This window comes from Tachypleus tridentatus, chromosome 1 (genome assembly GCF_004210375.1).
Source record: "Tachypleus tridentatus isolate NWPU-2018 chromosome 1, ASM421037v1, whole genome shotgun sequence".
Taxonomy (NCBI): domain Eukaryota; kingdom Metazoa; phylum Arthropoda; class Merostomata; order Xiphosura; family Limulidae; genus Tachypleus; species Tachypleus tridentatus.
Window position 1 is genome coordinate 55,736,916 of NC_134825.1, and position 16,933 is coordinate 55,753,848.

A 16,933-nucleotide genomic window follows, 5' to 3' on the forward strand; every position below is an offset into this window, starting at 1 on the left:
AACATTATGAATATTTTTCAGTGACTATATACAAAATACTTAAATATATATATATGTATAAATTCTATGTAATTTATAAACCCATCATCAAAAGTACAAATGTGTTCGTGTTCATAAAAATGAAAACTGCACCAAACCATTTTTCACATGTAAACTCACATTATTTGGTGACGGTTTTTCTGGTCGACCTAACTGAACGGATGAATTTGATTTAGGATATTGACTCAAAGCTACTCAAGTGACATCTGTTCTAGCTGACCCTAATTTGGAAATGGTATGCTACATTGAAAGCAACTAGTCAACAGCTCTCACTGCCAGTTCTTGGACTGCTCTAATCTAATAGTGGAATTTGATCGTTACTCTTATAATGCAGGCATACACAAAAAGGGAAAAGCGCGATTTCTTTTCTATTTTTTCAGTTAAAGAACAAGAATCCTTGAACATCAGTCTATAGTTTGCTGCCTTAATCTTCAGACACGCCCGCCAAAGGGCTGTAGAAAAAAATATTACTGAAACTGTAGTTCTCAGCTGATTAGGTAAGGGTTTTACTTCCAAATCGGGCTGATATATTTTAATTTAATCAAAAGCTTAAGGCTGAGTAAAATCTCAAATGAAGCTCTTCGAGCTTCAGTAATTGTTTATCATTCTGATAAACTGTGTTCCCTGATGGGACAGCGGTAAATTTACAAATTTACAGCTCTGAGGTCCAAGTTCCAATTACCTGCTGTGGACACAGTAGATAGTCCACGATGTATTTGATCTATAAAAACAAATTTAAAAACTTAATTAGAACGCGCTTTCAGGTATACATAATTATTTTGCATAAGCCCATGAAATTCCTTTCACCTTTTCGTTAAAGCTGCCCTATTTATTGTGATTGAAATATCAAAAGATGTTTTGTACCGACTCATAGAGAAGAGCTAAAACAATAAAACTTCTGAGTGTGGTCTTCAATATATAGTTGATGTTGTACAACACGGAAATCTCTATTGCAAAAAAAATTAACGACGTTTTTGTGTTACGTCCATATATTGTTCTTTGTTTTTTTTGCAATAAATAAAAATTAAAACAATTATTTACGTTCTAAATATTTGTTTCGTTTGAATTTAGCACAAAACTACGCGATATCTATGACCACTAAGCTGTCCTTAATTTAGCAGTGAAAGACTAGAAGGAAGACAGGTAGTCATCACCCCACACCCCTGGGCTGTTCTTTTAACGCATAGTGGGATTGATCATCACATTATAACGCTCCGATAGCTGAAAGGACGAGCATGTTTGGTGGGAATGGAATTCAAACCTACGATCTTCAGATTGCGAGTCAAGCCTCCTGACCACCTGTCCATGCCGGGCCTCTAAATATGAACATGAAATAACTATATATTTATTGCTGAGTAAATACGGGTTTAACAGAGTTTAGTGCACAGATGTAGGTATAATATCAAGTTTAGTTTTCAAACTTGTTTAAAGCACCGAGACTTTCACTTCGAATGAGTTAATTGTAAAACGCGCTTTTTTCTTTAAAAATGCCTTGGAAAAACCCCATGCATCTTCCAAGAGAAAAGTGACGGATTGGCGCAAGAGGTCAGTTTAGGGTCACTCAAAATAGCCTCTCGTATACATAGTAGTCTCATTACTGACCAATTACAAGTATTTTCAATAACATAAAACATTCAATTTAACTAATATTGTCGATATACTCTGAAGAATATGATGTATTTGACTGCATTTACTCAATAGGTTGAAAAAAGTCAAGGCTGCATCAAGGTGTTGGTTGCTGATTCAAAATATATTTTCTTAGAATTGTCTTTCCAAAATTAGGATACGTCTTCCATAATGTAGCGTATTACAAGGCGTAAAATACAGTACCTTGTTTATTCGTTCAGTAGTAATAATAAATTGGTATTAGACTAAACATATTGTTACAAGAAACCCAAAGAGATTTGTTTTGTAACGTTCACTTTTGTACAATCTTAATGAACTTTACAAAAAGTCTTCATATAAAACGCAAGAATGTTTCCTTTATTTTATGAATCGAAAAGACACTAAAAAGGACATATTCTGTTTGCTCTATCTTGCTGTTACATTTTTTAGTTGTACATAATTATTTACTGGGCTTGATCTACCTACCAAAATTGTTAAATTTTGAAAAATATTTGAAACTTCGTTTCCACGATGGCATAAGTAAAAAGTATATTAGAAGCACTGTCATCAGATTTGCGGTAATTTAATATTAATGAATTGGAATACTATTATTCACAATCGAAATTGGTCATTGGATATGCATCACAAACGGCCACATCTTTTTTTCACACCTAAGGTGTTTATTCTTAGATGTCATAACATTTTGTCAATACACACCAATCACAACAAGCAAGAAAGTAACCCACATTAGTTTTAGGATTGTAGCCCTATTAATCGTAATAGACATATATTTTATAGAGCCAATAATATCATTTAGAGTATATGGTGGTGGCTTTCTTCTCTAAAACAGTGTTGATAACATTCTTCATTATAACAGTTTCTTGTCATCACCCCCATGTAATCGGTACAGCGGTATTAAACATCATTATCTGTGATAATTGCTTAAGCTAATATCACGTGACGCTAAACGCTCTTTAATGTCATGAAATTTAGTAAATTTGTGCAGAAATATTGGTAATAAATAACACAACGTAACAAAATTTTTACTTTTTCTTGTTCCTGGACAGAAAATGTTATTCCCCAATTGCTTGTGCCTAAAGTAAATGGAAAAGACCTATTTTTCTCTTCAAACTTTGCTTTTGTGATTGGTGTAATGAAATGTTTAAATTTATCCATTTTTCAGAACCTTCCAGGCAGATTCAGTGCTGAGTAGCTGACAGAGAATTTTCAAGAACTTTCTAGAATATTGTAGAACTTACGAGAATTTTCAAGAACCTTTCAGAATTTTCTAGAACTTTCCATAGCAATATATAAACAGAGGCTTACCACTCACCACTTTAGTTCAGTTCTAGCTGCCTATTTGATTTTATCAGAGATGGCATCAAGAAGCTGCAAACATTCTCCAGGAGCATTCTGCTATGCATGTGGCCAATACATCAAGACAAGAGCGAAAAAGTACACTGTGACAGTATCTGCTAAAATGTGTGAAGCCTACAAGGCATATTTCGGCATGCCTGTCGGGGATCAAAACAAACCCTGGGCGCTTCATTTTATCCGCGAGCACTGCGAAAAAACTCTAGAAGGTAAGACGGACAATTGTTGTTTGCTTGAGTAGTAAGATTTTATATTAAACAAATTTTAGACCTTTTAAAATTTAAATATCATTCGGTGCATCTCAAAGAGGAATACAACAGCGTCAAGACCTCGCTAGAAGCTTTGAAGTATGATGAGTATGGCTGGAAGGTTATCGGACACTTCAAAATGGTGGCATTTCTGATGGGTCTCCAAGCAGACTTTACCAAGTTTCCCTGTTATCTTTCCCTTTGAAACAGCAGGGACACCGCAGCGCACTACAACAGGAAGCACTGGCCACAACGGACGGAGTTCTCTGTGGGGAGGCACAGTGTCAAGTGTGAGCCACTAGTGGACCTCCAGAAGGTGTTGTTTCCACCATTGCACATAAAATTGGGTCTTATGAAACAATTTGTCACAGCTCTTAATAAGACTTCTTTCCTATGCTGTCCGAGGCAAAGTCAAAGCTATTGTCTTCGTTGGACCACAAATAAAGAAGACCCTGAAGTGCACAGAATTCCCCAAGAAGCTCAGTAGAAAGAGAAAAAAAGCTCGGGGCAGCTTTGACGCAGTAGTTCGGGGCTTCTTGGGGAATCACAAGGCCGAAAATTATGTGGATCTGGTTGAGGATCTGGTGAAGAACTACGGCAAAATGGGCTGCTGGATGTCCCTGAAAGTCCATATCCTTGATGCTCATTTTGATAAATACAAGGAGAGCATGGGAGCATACTCAGAAGAGCAAGGCTTACACCAAGATATACCGGACTTTGAACGCCGCTATCAATGAGCGTGTAACGAAAACATGATGGGAGACTATATTTGGGGGCTGATACGTGAGAGTGATTTACATTGCAGTCGCAAATCTCGAGAAATTACTCACTTCTAAAGACTTGTGTGCAACTTTAGTAAATCTTGATTCATATGTTATTTTATTCAGACCTTATGTAAATGAACATGTACAAATCTGCCCGTTTTTACATAGAAAATAGGTCAATCTCTAAATTTCATTATCCAGGTTACAAAAACAATGTTTGAAGGGAATAATGACCATTTTCTGTACTTTTACAATATAAGCAATTAAGAAATAACACATATTATCTAGAAACAAAATTTGTGTTGCATAGTGTAACCAATAACAACCGTCCTCCCGTATTATTCTTTTTAAAACTTGAACTAGAAACTGATAATCTAGCTTACTTGGCCTAACCAATATATGTGTATCTTCATGTTCTTTCACTTTATAGTTTTCCTGTTCTAAATAAGACGTCTTTCATTAGAATGACAAAAACTAAAATCAGTCTAGTTTTATTCTTAAGTGAAGCTGTAGTAAAAATATTAGATTGATAATTTACGTTACTTTTACGTAGGTGTGTGCAAAATGTTTTGTTATAGTAGAGCTATTTTTGTTGAATAACTTTACCTCTGTGGATTACATTTACACCAAATTTACTCCTAATTGTAGGTTAAAAGAATCTATCAGTGTTCAAATTTGAAAAAAACACATAAAAATTAACTTTATTTTTTATCAAATAAAGTTTCCATACTTTTATTACGGAAAAACGAAATGAAATGTTATAACTCAGGTATTTCTCAAAGGATTGCCTTGAAAATTGGTGTGTGAAGCAAGCATCCAGTAGAGCACATTTAGTGAAAATATGCGATGGTTCTACTTACCAGAGTCCAAGATACAGAAGGTGGAAATTGATAAATTATCACTCCTGTTAATAACACATGATGTGTTCAACAGAGGGTTGTTTCGGGTGCCCCCCACATTACCGTGTATCTTGATAGTTACATTATTAATGTACATAGCTGTACATTTCACTTAGAAAATCGATACAATATTAGCTCAGCGTCAATATTCGTTCTGTTACTCCCAACTGCAGAAACATGTTATAAACACAGTGGACTAAAGACAAAAATGTAGGAATTTCAAAGTGTTTGTGGTTTCTTATAGCAAAGCCACATCGGGTTATCTGCTAAACTCACCGAGGGTAATCGAACTCCAGATTTTAGCGTTGTAAAATCCGCAGACATACCGCTAGACTAGCGGAGTGCATTTCAGAGTGTGAAAAAAACAATTAAAAATATTAAAATAGGTAAAATATTGCTAGAAACAAATAAATAAACACATAGAGAGCTGAGACATAAGCAAATGATGACATAGAACTACCTCACTATGACAAAGTTTTAAAACTATAATGCTAAAACTGGTTTTTCGATACCAATGACTGGCAGCCAATTGTGTTACTTTGCACTTAACTACAAATAAACAAAGATACAGATCTGAAGAAAAAACAGTTAAAAAACTTAAGACATATAGAAATGGCATAAAATTTATAGATGAATGAATAGTAACATATATAGATATATATGATACCGAAATGCATGTCTGTCACGCACTGTATCTCTTGAGCGGTTTATCGTAGAGGTGAAATATACATACATATATTTTTTCAAAGATACATTACGGGAAAATTATTTAATTTTTGGGATTCTTAAAATTTCACATTAATATCGATCTGCTAGTTTTAGCATGTGGTGAACAGTCAATCTTGCAAAAATAGCTTATTATAAATAAAAATGCTTCCTTATGTCAACTGATTAAAAGAATTATTTGTTTGTTTTTTAATTTTGCGCAAAGCTACTCAAGGGCTATCTTCGCTAGCCGTCCCTAATTTAGCAGTGTAAGACTAGAGGGAAGGCAGCTAGTCATTACCACTCACCGCCAACTCTTGGACTACTTTTTTACCAACAAATAGTGGGATTGACCGTCACATTATAACGCCCCCCACGGTTGAAAGGGCGAGCATGTTTGGTGTGATTACAAGTCGAACGCCTTAACACATTTGGCCATGCCGGGCCCGATTTAAAGAAATATGACCAAAATAGGAGCATAAATAACAAAAAAAAACTTAAGAGAGGAACATGTTTGCGTATAAACTGGTGATTGTTTGATTAATTATTATTTTGTTATGTCAATTACATATACATGCCTCATTTTATTGTACCATGTCGAGTAAATTGATTAAAATTGATCTGAATATCTCGCTTTTGATATATCTTGTAGAAATAATTCAAAACGCACTCTCTTCGATAGTTGTTGTTGTTTTTGGAATTTAGCACAAAGCTACTCGAGGGCTATTTGCGCTAGCCGTCCCTAATTTAGCAGTGTAAGACTAGAGGGAAGGCAGCTAGTCATCACCACCCACCGCCAACTCTTGGGCTACTCTTTTACCAGCGAATAGTGGGATTGACCGTCACATTATAACGCCCCCACGGCTGGGAGGGCGAGCATGTTTGGCGTGACTCGGGCGCGAACCCGCGACCCTCAGATTACGAAGCGCACGCCTTAACGTGCTAGGCCATGCCGGGCCCCACTTCGATAGTGGTCTCACACTCAGCAAAACGACAAGGAACGGCGCATCCATCGAAAACATCCACACATCTACTTAGCAAGTCTGAACACTCTATTGTGTTACATGCATCCATTGCATGAAATCCAAACAACTTTGTCAACAATGCACTGCAATTAGTCTCCTTTGCTTAAAAACAAAAGCAGTGTAGCTTCTTTAATGAAATAATACATGAACTGACAAAATACGCGTGTAAACGGCCTACTAGACAATTATATTACACATTCTTTGATCAAAGGACGTGGGTTTACGAAAATTAGGGTTAAAATATTTCAACTTAAAAACAGCAATAAAAAATAAAAGCCATATAAAACATTTAATGGAAGTTATAAACGAATGATTAATAATGCGAACTTCAAAAAATAGTAGAATTATTATACGAATTTTAGAAATGTGGCTCAGATTTGCTAAAGTAATATTTATGCAAAAATGTAGAAAATAAAGAAGCACCTGAATCATGGTGCGATCATTAGAAATGCATAAACAATTAAATATGTAACTTCAACCTGAATTTAATCGTTTGTGACACATGAAGAGTTCCTTATGGTTTAGACCTTAATTTTAAACTGTTATCCAGATGAAGGAGGAGGGGGCGTGCCAGTCGATGGTACTCGCTGCCTTAAAATTTGTTTGGTCCTTTGAACCGACTAACGTAATTGGCTGTCACTTTTATAAAACATCCAGAGTTGGAAGTACAGGAAGTGTTTAGCAAAATCACGGCTCGAATCATGGACCCTGTGACTCACAGTCCAAACTACAAAGATTATGCACACACAATCATTTAACAATGGTGCAAAAAATACAGTAATGTGAATATTATACCAAATATAGAGATAAATATACTACAATACATAACAGAAAAACAATGATACAATATATAAAAATAATTAAATGAAAGCACAATAACTAAAAATAAATGAACAGTTATATGGATCTTACAAATTAGTAAACAAAGACACGTAAATTACAAATTTAATTCAAAGAGTAATTGTTACCGTATGGTTGATTTTCAGTTAGAAAAGGCTAGATTATTGCTAAGTACCCATACTTTTCCATTTAAAAAATATATATCGAAAAAGCTGAAAAATCTGTAAATAAAAATGAAAAATAACAGTTTGTTTACTTGGTGGAGTTTTTGTCTATATAACCAACTGCATGTGTGTTATTGAATCTGTATTATAAGTTAACGTACTTAAAACATCAAAGCCTGCGGTACAGTTCTCCGTGATGGATACAAAGATAGTCTATTGTGTAGCTGTGGGTAAAAATTTATACAGAACGTGCAAAACGAAATGGCAACTGAGGGAGAGGAGTGTGTTTATACTCCACACAAGCCTTATTTTTTTTGTGAGAAATGTAAAACATTTGGTTCTAGTTATGGTTACGAGTACTAATATTACGATGGACCAAATACGAAGTCAAAATTACATTATCAACAGTTTATGTGTTTTATAAAAAAAATAGGGTCCAACCTTAACCTCCATCAAAGATTTTGTTGAAATGGCACCACTAATGGAACTCTATTTTTTTGTGTTTTTCTTACAGCAAAGCCTAGCTATCTGCTGAGTTCAGCGAAGGGAATCGAACCTCTGATTTTAGGGTTGTAAATCCGAAGATTTACTGCTGTCCCAGTGAGGGACCTTCATTCTTTCTCATCAACATTATTAAACTGACGAGATTCGCAAAGAGAGTTAGTTGTATGATAAATAAACTCTGAGCATCGAACATAATATTAGGTGTTTTACCAAAACTATTTTTAATAGGGCGTTAGGTTAAACTTTGAAAGTAATATTATGTTTGGTTATGAAAACAAACGGAATAAACTATCATGAAAATATTTTGATATTAAAATTTGTGGCATTTCGCCAAATTGTAAATGCTCTGTGAGAAAACAATGATATTTTCTTAATTATTAGTAATTAATAAAACTAATAAAGAAATGCACATAATTAAGCGCGAAGATCAGTTAAAGTCAATAAGGTAAGGTAGAGGATGTATAATTGTAGAATTATTTGTATAACGTGTTTTACCAAATACTTTGAACTCCATGAACTAATAATATAATAGCTTCGTACATGCTATTATTATGCTTACTGTAAACGAATGGAAAATCTGACGAATCATATTCTCAGGCTTTCAGCAGTTTCATGCAACTTAGGTTGCAATGGTAAACCTTTTGACCTGAGTACATCTTTGCAGGCTTTAACAAGCAGCCTTAAGTAGGAGGGATGAAGGGGTAGAGAGAGCAACAATAAGCCCGAACGAGGCATAGTAACATAAAAACGCCTATTGCACGTGTGCAACTAACAATATAATGCCTAATGTGCATTCGTGTAACGTATACTCACTTTTTGCCTGAAAATATTTTTATCCGATAATAGTTTTCCTTGTAAGATAGGTAAACTGAATTAAAAATACTAAGCCTTAATTAGCCACCCTCATATTTAGAGTGAAGTATCACAAAACATGTGGTTAGGTAGCAGTTAAGAAAGCAGGAATAGTTAAAGCAAAAAGTGCTGCTTGATTGAATTTACCTCAGGTTGAAACAAGCAATTATTAAAGCCCTAAGCTGATAAACCGTATTTTATCCACCAGATGTTGGCTTTCCTCTGTGAATACACCCTCTAATTCACGCCAGATAATTCCTCTCCTCCTCGTCCTTTACTGCTCCACCTCCTCCCCCCTTAAAACACTATAATTGAACGGTCCGCCGTCCAGTAATCTGGGCAAGGCCCACAGTGTAATGAATAATAAAATTTACACGGGATTATATTAACAAGAGTAACGGGGAAGTGTTCAAGGAAACTTGTAGTCTGTTTATAAAAAGTCGGCTACAAAAAAGGGGGTGTCCGTTAGAAAACTCTCATTAAAACATTGGTCTCAAAACATCCACCCTGCTAGGTGTTGTGAGGTCAAATACAGTTTCATTTATTTTTTTACAATCAATAGGAAAACAATATAAGAGTATCAATAAGTGAACCTACTGCAATACTTTAATACTAATTAATTATTTTTTGAAACAGCTCAGAATTTCAGTTTACATATTATGGAAACAAAATTTTAGAATACAAATGGCTTACAGAAGTGAAATACACTTGTACTTCTCACACATATGTTTGTATTAATTTTCCATTCTACTTCTGAGCTTTCCTGTACGCAAATATAATGGTGCGAACATAGCTCCGTACAATTTATGATGAATTAATGTAATTTGGTAGGAAAGACCTAATTAAATACGAAATGGTAGGCCCGGCATGGTCGAGCGTGTTAAGACGTGCGACTCGTAATCTGAGGGTCGCGGGTTCGCATCACCGTCGCGTCAAACATGCTCGCCCTTTCAGCCGTGGGGGCGTTATAATGTTACGATCAATCCCACTATTCGTTGGTAAAAGAGTAGCACAAGAGTTGGCGGTGGGTGGTGATGACTAGCTGCCTTCCCTCTAGTCTTACACTGCTAAATTAGGGACGGCTAGCGCAGATAGCCTTTGTGCGAAATTCAAAAAAATACAAATACGAAATGGTAACTAATATCTTGATACCTTCTTATTAAGTTTCATACATGTAGTTTTCCTGAAGTAAAATACTTATAATGTTATAATATATACTTGAATTAACATTAGCATGTACTGTGTTCCATGTGAAGCAGCGGTTCCAAAACGAAGAAAGGAAAGTTTGAAGGACAAAAACATATGTAGGAAACAAGGCTGAATAGGTGACTGAAATCTTTTCGAACAGTTGGAATGGCGCATATTCGAAATCTCTAAAATAGGGTCGGCACTAAAAGACATTTTAGAACCGCTGGTGTGAAGAATCGTGGGTAATATACAAATTTAATACGTGCGAAAAATCGCTAGTCAAATATAGTTATGAATCACAAGTCATTTATTTTGGTGTTTTTTTCACAGAAACATCGCTCTGCTTAATCGACTCGTCATTACATATTAAGTATACAAATACGTTAAAGATGTTTTATAAATCTTATTCGAAAGAAATACACTTTAACTGTTCAGTAATGTTTACAGGAACAGGGAATGCAGTTATAGAAATAGAGGTGGAATACTAGAATTTTACCCACCTAACCACAAAGTACAGACGTTGACTTTTCTCATACCCACACAATTCTGTTATAACAAACCCACTTTTCTCATATTGTTGAGAAAGTTTCTCAACTTCTGACTGTATTAATTGAGTATTTAATATCCATTTACGTGGTTTCTTGGTAGTGAATGTGATATACACTTCGGAATCAATCATGTTGCAGAAAATATGTTTCAAGTATAACCCTCTTTTTATGTGAAGTTTGATTTGCGGCTCCAACATGATTCGCTTTACACTGATATTATTAATAGATTTAGGCTTATAATCGTTCCATTTTAGTGTTTTATATTTCGGTAGTGCCTCAGTATTTAATAATTCTAATGAATTTCGAGGATTTACATTATGGTCATAAGAGAATGGCAAACTATTAAAATGGTTTTTAGCTTTAGCAACTGATGACTTGTGTTTCATATTGCTAGTTAAGATAAACGAGAAATAGTGTCGCCCAGAAAAGATATACTCGTTAACATGAAATACTGTGAGATTGGAGAAATTCAGAGCTCTCTTATACGTCTCTTTAAACATGCGTGGAACAGAAAATTTTACTACTCTCTTAACATTTTTGTGATTGTCCAAAAATGTAATATCTAAAAGATCGGGGAATACTGATTTCTCGAGTGAATCCACTTTTTTCACCCACAATTTATCCAATGTTTTCTTCAGTCGATTTCCTTTTCTAGCCGACAGTAAGAACAACCAGCAGGTGTTCTTAAAATTCTGGCTTTTATCTGAAGTAAGATGGTCTTGCTTTTCTCCGAGAGTTTTTTTGCAGCCAATAACAAAATCGTCATTGCTAAACCTATCCGATTCGATCCAGATAACGCCCTTGTTATCAGTACGAATTCCCATAATATCCCACCTACTGCTACGTTGAGGAAGGGATTTGGCTACTTGTTTAAAAATGAATTTTAAAGAACTAAGCGATGAAATTTTATATGTATAATCAATATAATAATAAGAAAACAGACGCAGAATATCGTATGCAGAATATATCCAATCTGCGAAAAAAGTAAATATATAATTTTCGGCGTCTACTTGTGTCGAATTAAACAACGTTGTTGGTTCGATTTCGGAACACGCTTCACTATAAGCTAACGTTTGTGATGGCCACATATTCCTTTCAAAGCAATTTTCATTCAGATATGTTTGCCACATCCCTAATGGTAACAGAATATTATTATTAATGAAGTCTTTACATTTCTGACCAATGACTGATTCGATAACAAAGCATAAAATGACAAAACCTTCATCGCCCGAACACTGTTTTACCCCAGGTGGATGGTACAGCGGCTTTGAAAGAAGAAATGATAGAACATTAACAAACCTTCTCATTTTCAAACTTCCATTTACTCCTTTGTTGTTAACATGTTTTTGCTGCTCATTGAAGTGTTCAAAGTGGAATGAGACACCGTTTTTGATTTGACATTCTAAACCCGAAGTTTGCATTAACAAATGCTCAATAGTTATTTCATATACCTGATGATCTTCCACAATGTTTGATAACTGTTCCCATGGAAAGATTTTATGGAGTATTCCAGAAAATCCAAATACGTGGTCGTATAGAGTCATCTTTTGTTCTTCAGCAAGTTTTAACACAGCAAGAGCAACAAGATGATGGGAAATGCGACGAGACCTGATAGATGGGATCAACTTTCTGTTTTCTTCACTGGAGAATATCTGTCGATACCGAAAGTGATTGTTAACGGTAACACCAATAAAACTGTAGGTTCTGTTTTGGTCTATCATGAGTCGCATAACAGAAGACTCAATGTCTGAAAACTTGGGATTTTCAGGAAACAGTGCAGAGAGGTTTCCGTCGTAGCCTGAAAAGACAGAGAATCAAATTGTTCAATAGAGTTGTAACATAATTTTGTTTTTTAAGTATTCGAAGATGAAAATACTAAAACCATACGTGGAACAGGAAAATCATTGTGTTTCAATTTCTTTCTTTGAAACATATTTAAGAATGCAACAAGACTTATAAGAATCAATTTGTTGAACGATTCCAATCTGGAACCTAAGCAATATAGGTTTAACATTTTAGTTCGTGATTTTTATTAAACCCAAAAATCAGACACTATACTTCGCCTTGTTGGGTGAGAAAACGTCTTACGTTTGTTTGTTTTAGGTTAAGTTATATTCAGCGATATGCTGTAACCACTGCGAAGAATCAAACCCCGAATTTTAGTGTTGTAGGTTCGTAAACTTACCACTGTTTCGGCGACGGACAACGTCTTAAGAGAACAAAAATCAAATATGAAGAAACTGATGAGGTATTTTAGAAAGAACTAATTGTTCATTAAAATTATTTACACCCTAATTTAGCTTTATGAAAAAAAAATAAAAATGGATAACAAAGGAGCAAGACAAGTACACAGAAATTTTGATTTCTATCATTCATAGCTTCACGTGTGTGATAAAGAAACTGATGAGGTATTTTACAAAGAACTAATTGTTCATTAAAACCATTTATATCCTAATTTAGTTTTATGAAAAAAAATAAAAATAGATAACAACGGAGCAAGACAAGTACATGGAAATTTTGATTTCTATCATTCATAGCTTCACGTTTGTGATAAAGAAACAGATGAGGTATTGAGATATTAAAAACAAAACTGTTCGTTCATGAAAACCAGTTACACCATGATTTAATTTTATGAAAAAAAAATTTAAAAAATTGATAACAATGGAGCAAGCTTCACGTATGTAATAAAGAATTACGTACAGGAGTAGACATTCGTGAACAAAAACATAACAATAATTATATAAATATTTTTTCTTTGTAAAGCACAATACTAAACAATACGTTTCGAACCCAAAACGCTTAGCGTTGTATGCTCCCCTCTGTTTCGCTGAGCCACTTGTGAGAATATAAATAAAACACTATTAATACAGTATTTAGTTTAACGACAGAAGTAAGTAAACTTGTGGGTAGCTATTTAAAGTTTAAAACAACAACATTGATATCTGTCTATATATTATTATTTTAACAATTTTACCACAATACAGGATGTTTACCATGAACTAATTGTGAAGTGAAATATATCATTTCATTCTAAAAATTTTACTCTTCAAAATACTAGTTCAGGCAAACTCAACAGTAAATGTTATTTATAAACAAAGGTTAACTACAGACGAAACTAAGAATGAGATAAACATCTTTAATGTGTGTCTCCCGCTAATACAGTGGGAATTCTACAAATTTTACAACGCTAAAATCAGCGGTTCGATTTTCCTCGGTGGGCTTCACAGGTAGCCCGATGTAGCTTTACTATATGAAAACACACATACACATTAATGTATGAACTTTGTTTCGTTTCAATCCGTATTTGTAACGTTTTCATGCAAATGTTACATATTAATTATTAAATAATTCTCAGCTTTAAACTCAACTACATTTTATATGATCGTACAGAGGATTACAGAGATAGGTATTTTGGTATGATATTACATCACAATAAAACTATTAATAACTTTAATCTCCTTTTCTTTTATTAACAGTCTTATTATGATGTAATCCCACATCAGGTCATACTTTATCAGATTAGCTGTCGCGCTTAGACCTTTCTTGAACACGACTGAGACATAAATAAGGTTTCAACCAAGTCTGTGTGTTGTAACCCAGTCAATCCGATTAGTCCTGGTACTCTAAGAGAGAGAAAAAAATGAAAGTTCACATCTGAAGCGACGTACAACATACAGTTAAAATGCTATTATACATTCTATACACTAGAGACCAATATCAAACCAGTAAAGAAGGATTTAAAAAATTACCAGGCTTTCTGAGATGTAATGTCACACTAAGTATCGAGTTTCATATCATGGTTTGTAAACTTTAGGATCACAGTTGTCGATCAGTTTACTGAATATTACTCTTTTGTTTTCCTTTTTTGTTTGTAAGTGTGCTGGGCATATAATGTCTTACTATGACAAATATAATCCTTTAATTCAATGATAAAAGCGTCGTGTATATAAACAAAATTAAATGTATAAATAGTAATAAAAACTACAATATTGGCCTGCACTGAACTTTTGTTTCATGATGAAAAGTTAATTGTGTTTGGTATTATTATAATTATGTTTATTGTCACATGTGTTTTACATTCTGTTTGTTTTGCTTAGAATATAACACTTCGATTCATCTCCAGTAATGCTTAACATACGTTTATAAATAACAGTGTATAAGATAAAAGGATGTTGGTTGTACTTGAACAGCGACAGCAGAAGAAAGTTGTGCACAGCCTGTTTTTGCCAGAGTTCAGATTGAATCCGGAAACTTAATACCCGGATCAAAGTATTAAGTATCCTACTGCACCTTGCAGCGTAACTTATGGGCTTGATGTCAGTTTGAGAATCTATTTCACCATCTGAGAACTTTGATGAAATTAATTTATTTTTTTCTCTACTTATTTATTTAAGCTTCAAAGATCTAAGAAATAATAATGATATAGAGGGAACAGTTTGAAATATATTTTGTCCAAAGTCATTTTTTTAATATTAATATACTCAATTTTTCTGTTTTAAACAAAAATATCCCAATATCTTACCTTTAGCTATTACATTTCAAAGACGACAGGATTTTGCTGATGTATGTACGGCTATATTTCTTGCAAAGTTTTAATAGGAAACTAACGAACTTTTAACAACTTAAAGTGATTCTGTGTTTATTAAGAATTTTCCCCATTTTATGATGAAATAACACTATAACAAGTTCAACCTTATAAACAAAGCTACCTATACTTTGCTGTGTTTTACGCTGGCAAATTAATTCTTGAATGACAGATAAGTTTATTTATCTGTTCCAGAATCTTCGTGAAAATTTTAAATTATTTACGTACCGCGGCCCAAATTTTGAGCTCGTAGAGTAGAGGGAAGGCAGATAATCAACCACACCCGCCGTCAACTCTTGGGCTATTTTTTATCTGACCGAATAGTGAGATTTTTGAGACAACGAGCTACTAATCATGAACCTTCGGACTTACAAACGAAATACTATAACTACTAAGCCCTATCAAAAAACGAACTCTAACCAACCAATAGAGATGATAGATTAAAGTGAAAAGCATATTTAAATTACAGTGTCTAAATCTGAAAGTTACGTTACACATATTTCTTAATATTAGAACATCTGAGATAAAAGAAACGGGATTTAAATTACATAATATTTCTTAATATTAGAACACCTGAAACAAAAATGTATCTCAGGACGGCTAATATGGGTATTAACACTTTTACTAATAAAGCAGAGAACAATGTTTCGCCCTTCTTAGGTCATCTTCAGGTAACCTAAAAAGGTCGAAACGCTGTTCTTTGCTTTATTAGTAAAAGTGTTAATACCCATACCAGCCGTCCTGAGATACATTTTTACTTCAAGTGGGTTTCTCGTCATCACGAACCTGGAACAAAAGAAACGGATTTCTGTGTTTTGACTGAATCATAATTTTAAGTAATAAATATATTTACCTTTCACAGATGTTAACCATATTAATAAACACCCTACAGCTGCTACTGCCCATATTTTCTTAAACATGTTTCCACTGGAACAAGTTATTTTCTCTACCCCATACACAGTACGGTCACAACAGGTTGCACTATCACCTTTGCTTTATGCACCACACTGCTAATACCTGACGGTCTAATGGACATAAGTGAAGGGCATTGATGCTTTTAGGTCGACAAAATAGCGGGCGACCAGATCCTCTGTCTTTCCAAACAATAACCACCTCTCACATTCGTCGGCTTCTTGTCACTAGTTTCGCGTTCGTGCTTCAAGCGCCCTTTAGTTGCCAGCCTTTCGCCACACCTCCGACAACTACCTATAATCTTGTTTCAGCGCTAGGGTTAGTTGACTCAGTATATTGTGTCCTAGGTAAAACAACAATACACCTCAGTTTTCAAAAGATGGTAAGAGGTCAGTATGTGAAACTTCCATTTCATCTGATTCCCAAAATACTGTGGGAATACAAAAAAAAAGCTACTTTTATTTTAGGTTAATATTGTAGATTTACCAAAATCTGCAGAAACGTATTTATATATCTGCAGAAATATTTATATATTTATTATTTTTTATATATATTTACCTTAATTGATATTTTATTGAAAAGAGCACCCATCTGTGAAGCTCGTAAATTAACGAGTCACCAGCAAATGTATTTTACATTGTTTGTTGTTTAATTTTGCGCAAAGTATACGTAACTCAGCAA

The 16,933-nt window shown here is 34.3% G+C and overlaps 1 protein-coding gene across 2 annotated transcripts; it reads right to left on the bottom strand.

Moving 5' to 3' along the window:
* Positions 1 to 10,495: 10,495 nt before the first annotated feature.
* Positions 10,496 to 16,629, bottom strand: LOC143249269 (uncharacterized). Of its 2 annotated transcripts, XM_076498815.1 has the most exons (3): positions 16,194 to 16,629; positions 14,266 to 14,378; positions 10,496 to 12,553 (listed from the first exon to the last, which is right to left on the bottom strand). In XM_076498815.1, exon 3 carries the CDS (start codon positions 12,483 to 12,485, stop codon positions 10,692 to 10,694), a length of 1,794 nt encoding a protein of 597 aa, XP_076354930.1. In that variant the 5' UTR covers positions 12,486 to 12,553; positions 14,266 to 14,378; positions 16,194 to 16,629; the 3' UTR covers positions 10,496 to 10,691. The 2 variants fall into 2 exon arrangements, with proteins under 2 accessions (XP_076354930.1, XP_076354922.1); XM_076498807.1 differs by lacking the exon at positions 14,266 to 14,378 and having other exon boundaries at positions 16,194 to 16,627.
* Between the last annotated feature and the right edge of the window lie 304 nt (positions 16,630 to 16,933).

Excerpts from the sequence above, each read along its gene's own strand:
- LOC143249269 (XM_076498807.1), bottom strand. The coding sequence starts at position 16,260 with ATGTTTAAGAAAATATGGGCAGTAGCAGCTGTAGGGTGTTTATTAATA. Across the intron at positions 12,554-16,193 it reads ATGGTTAACATCTGTGAAAG|GCTACGACGGAAACCTCTCT; the intron begins GTAAATATATTT and ends CTGTCTTTTCAG.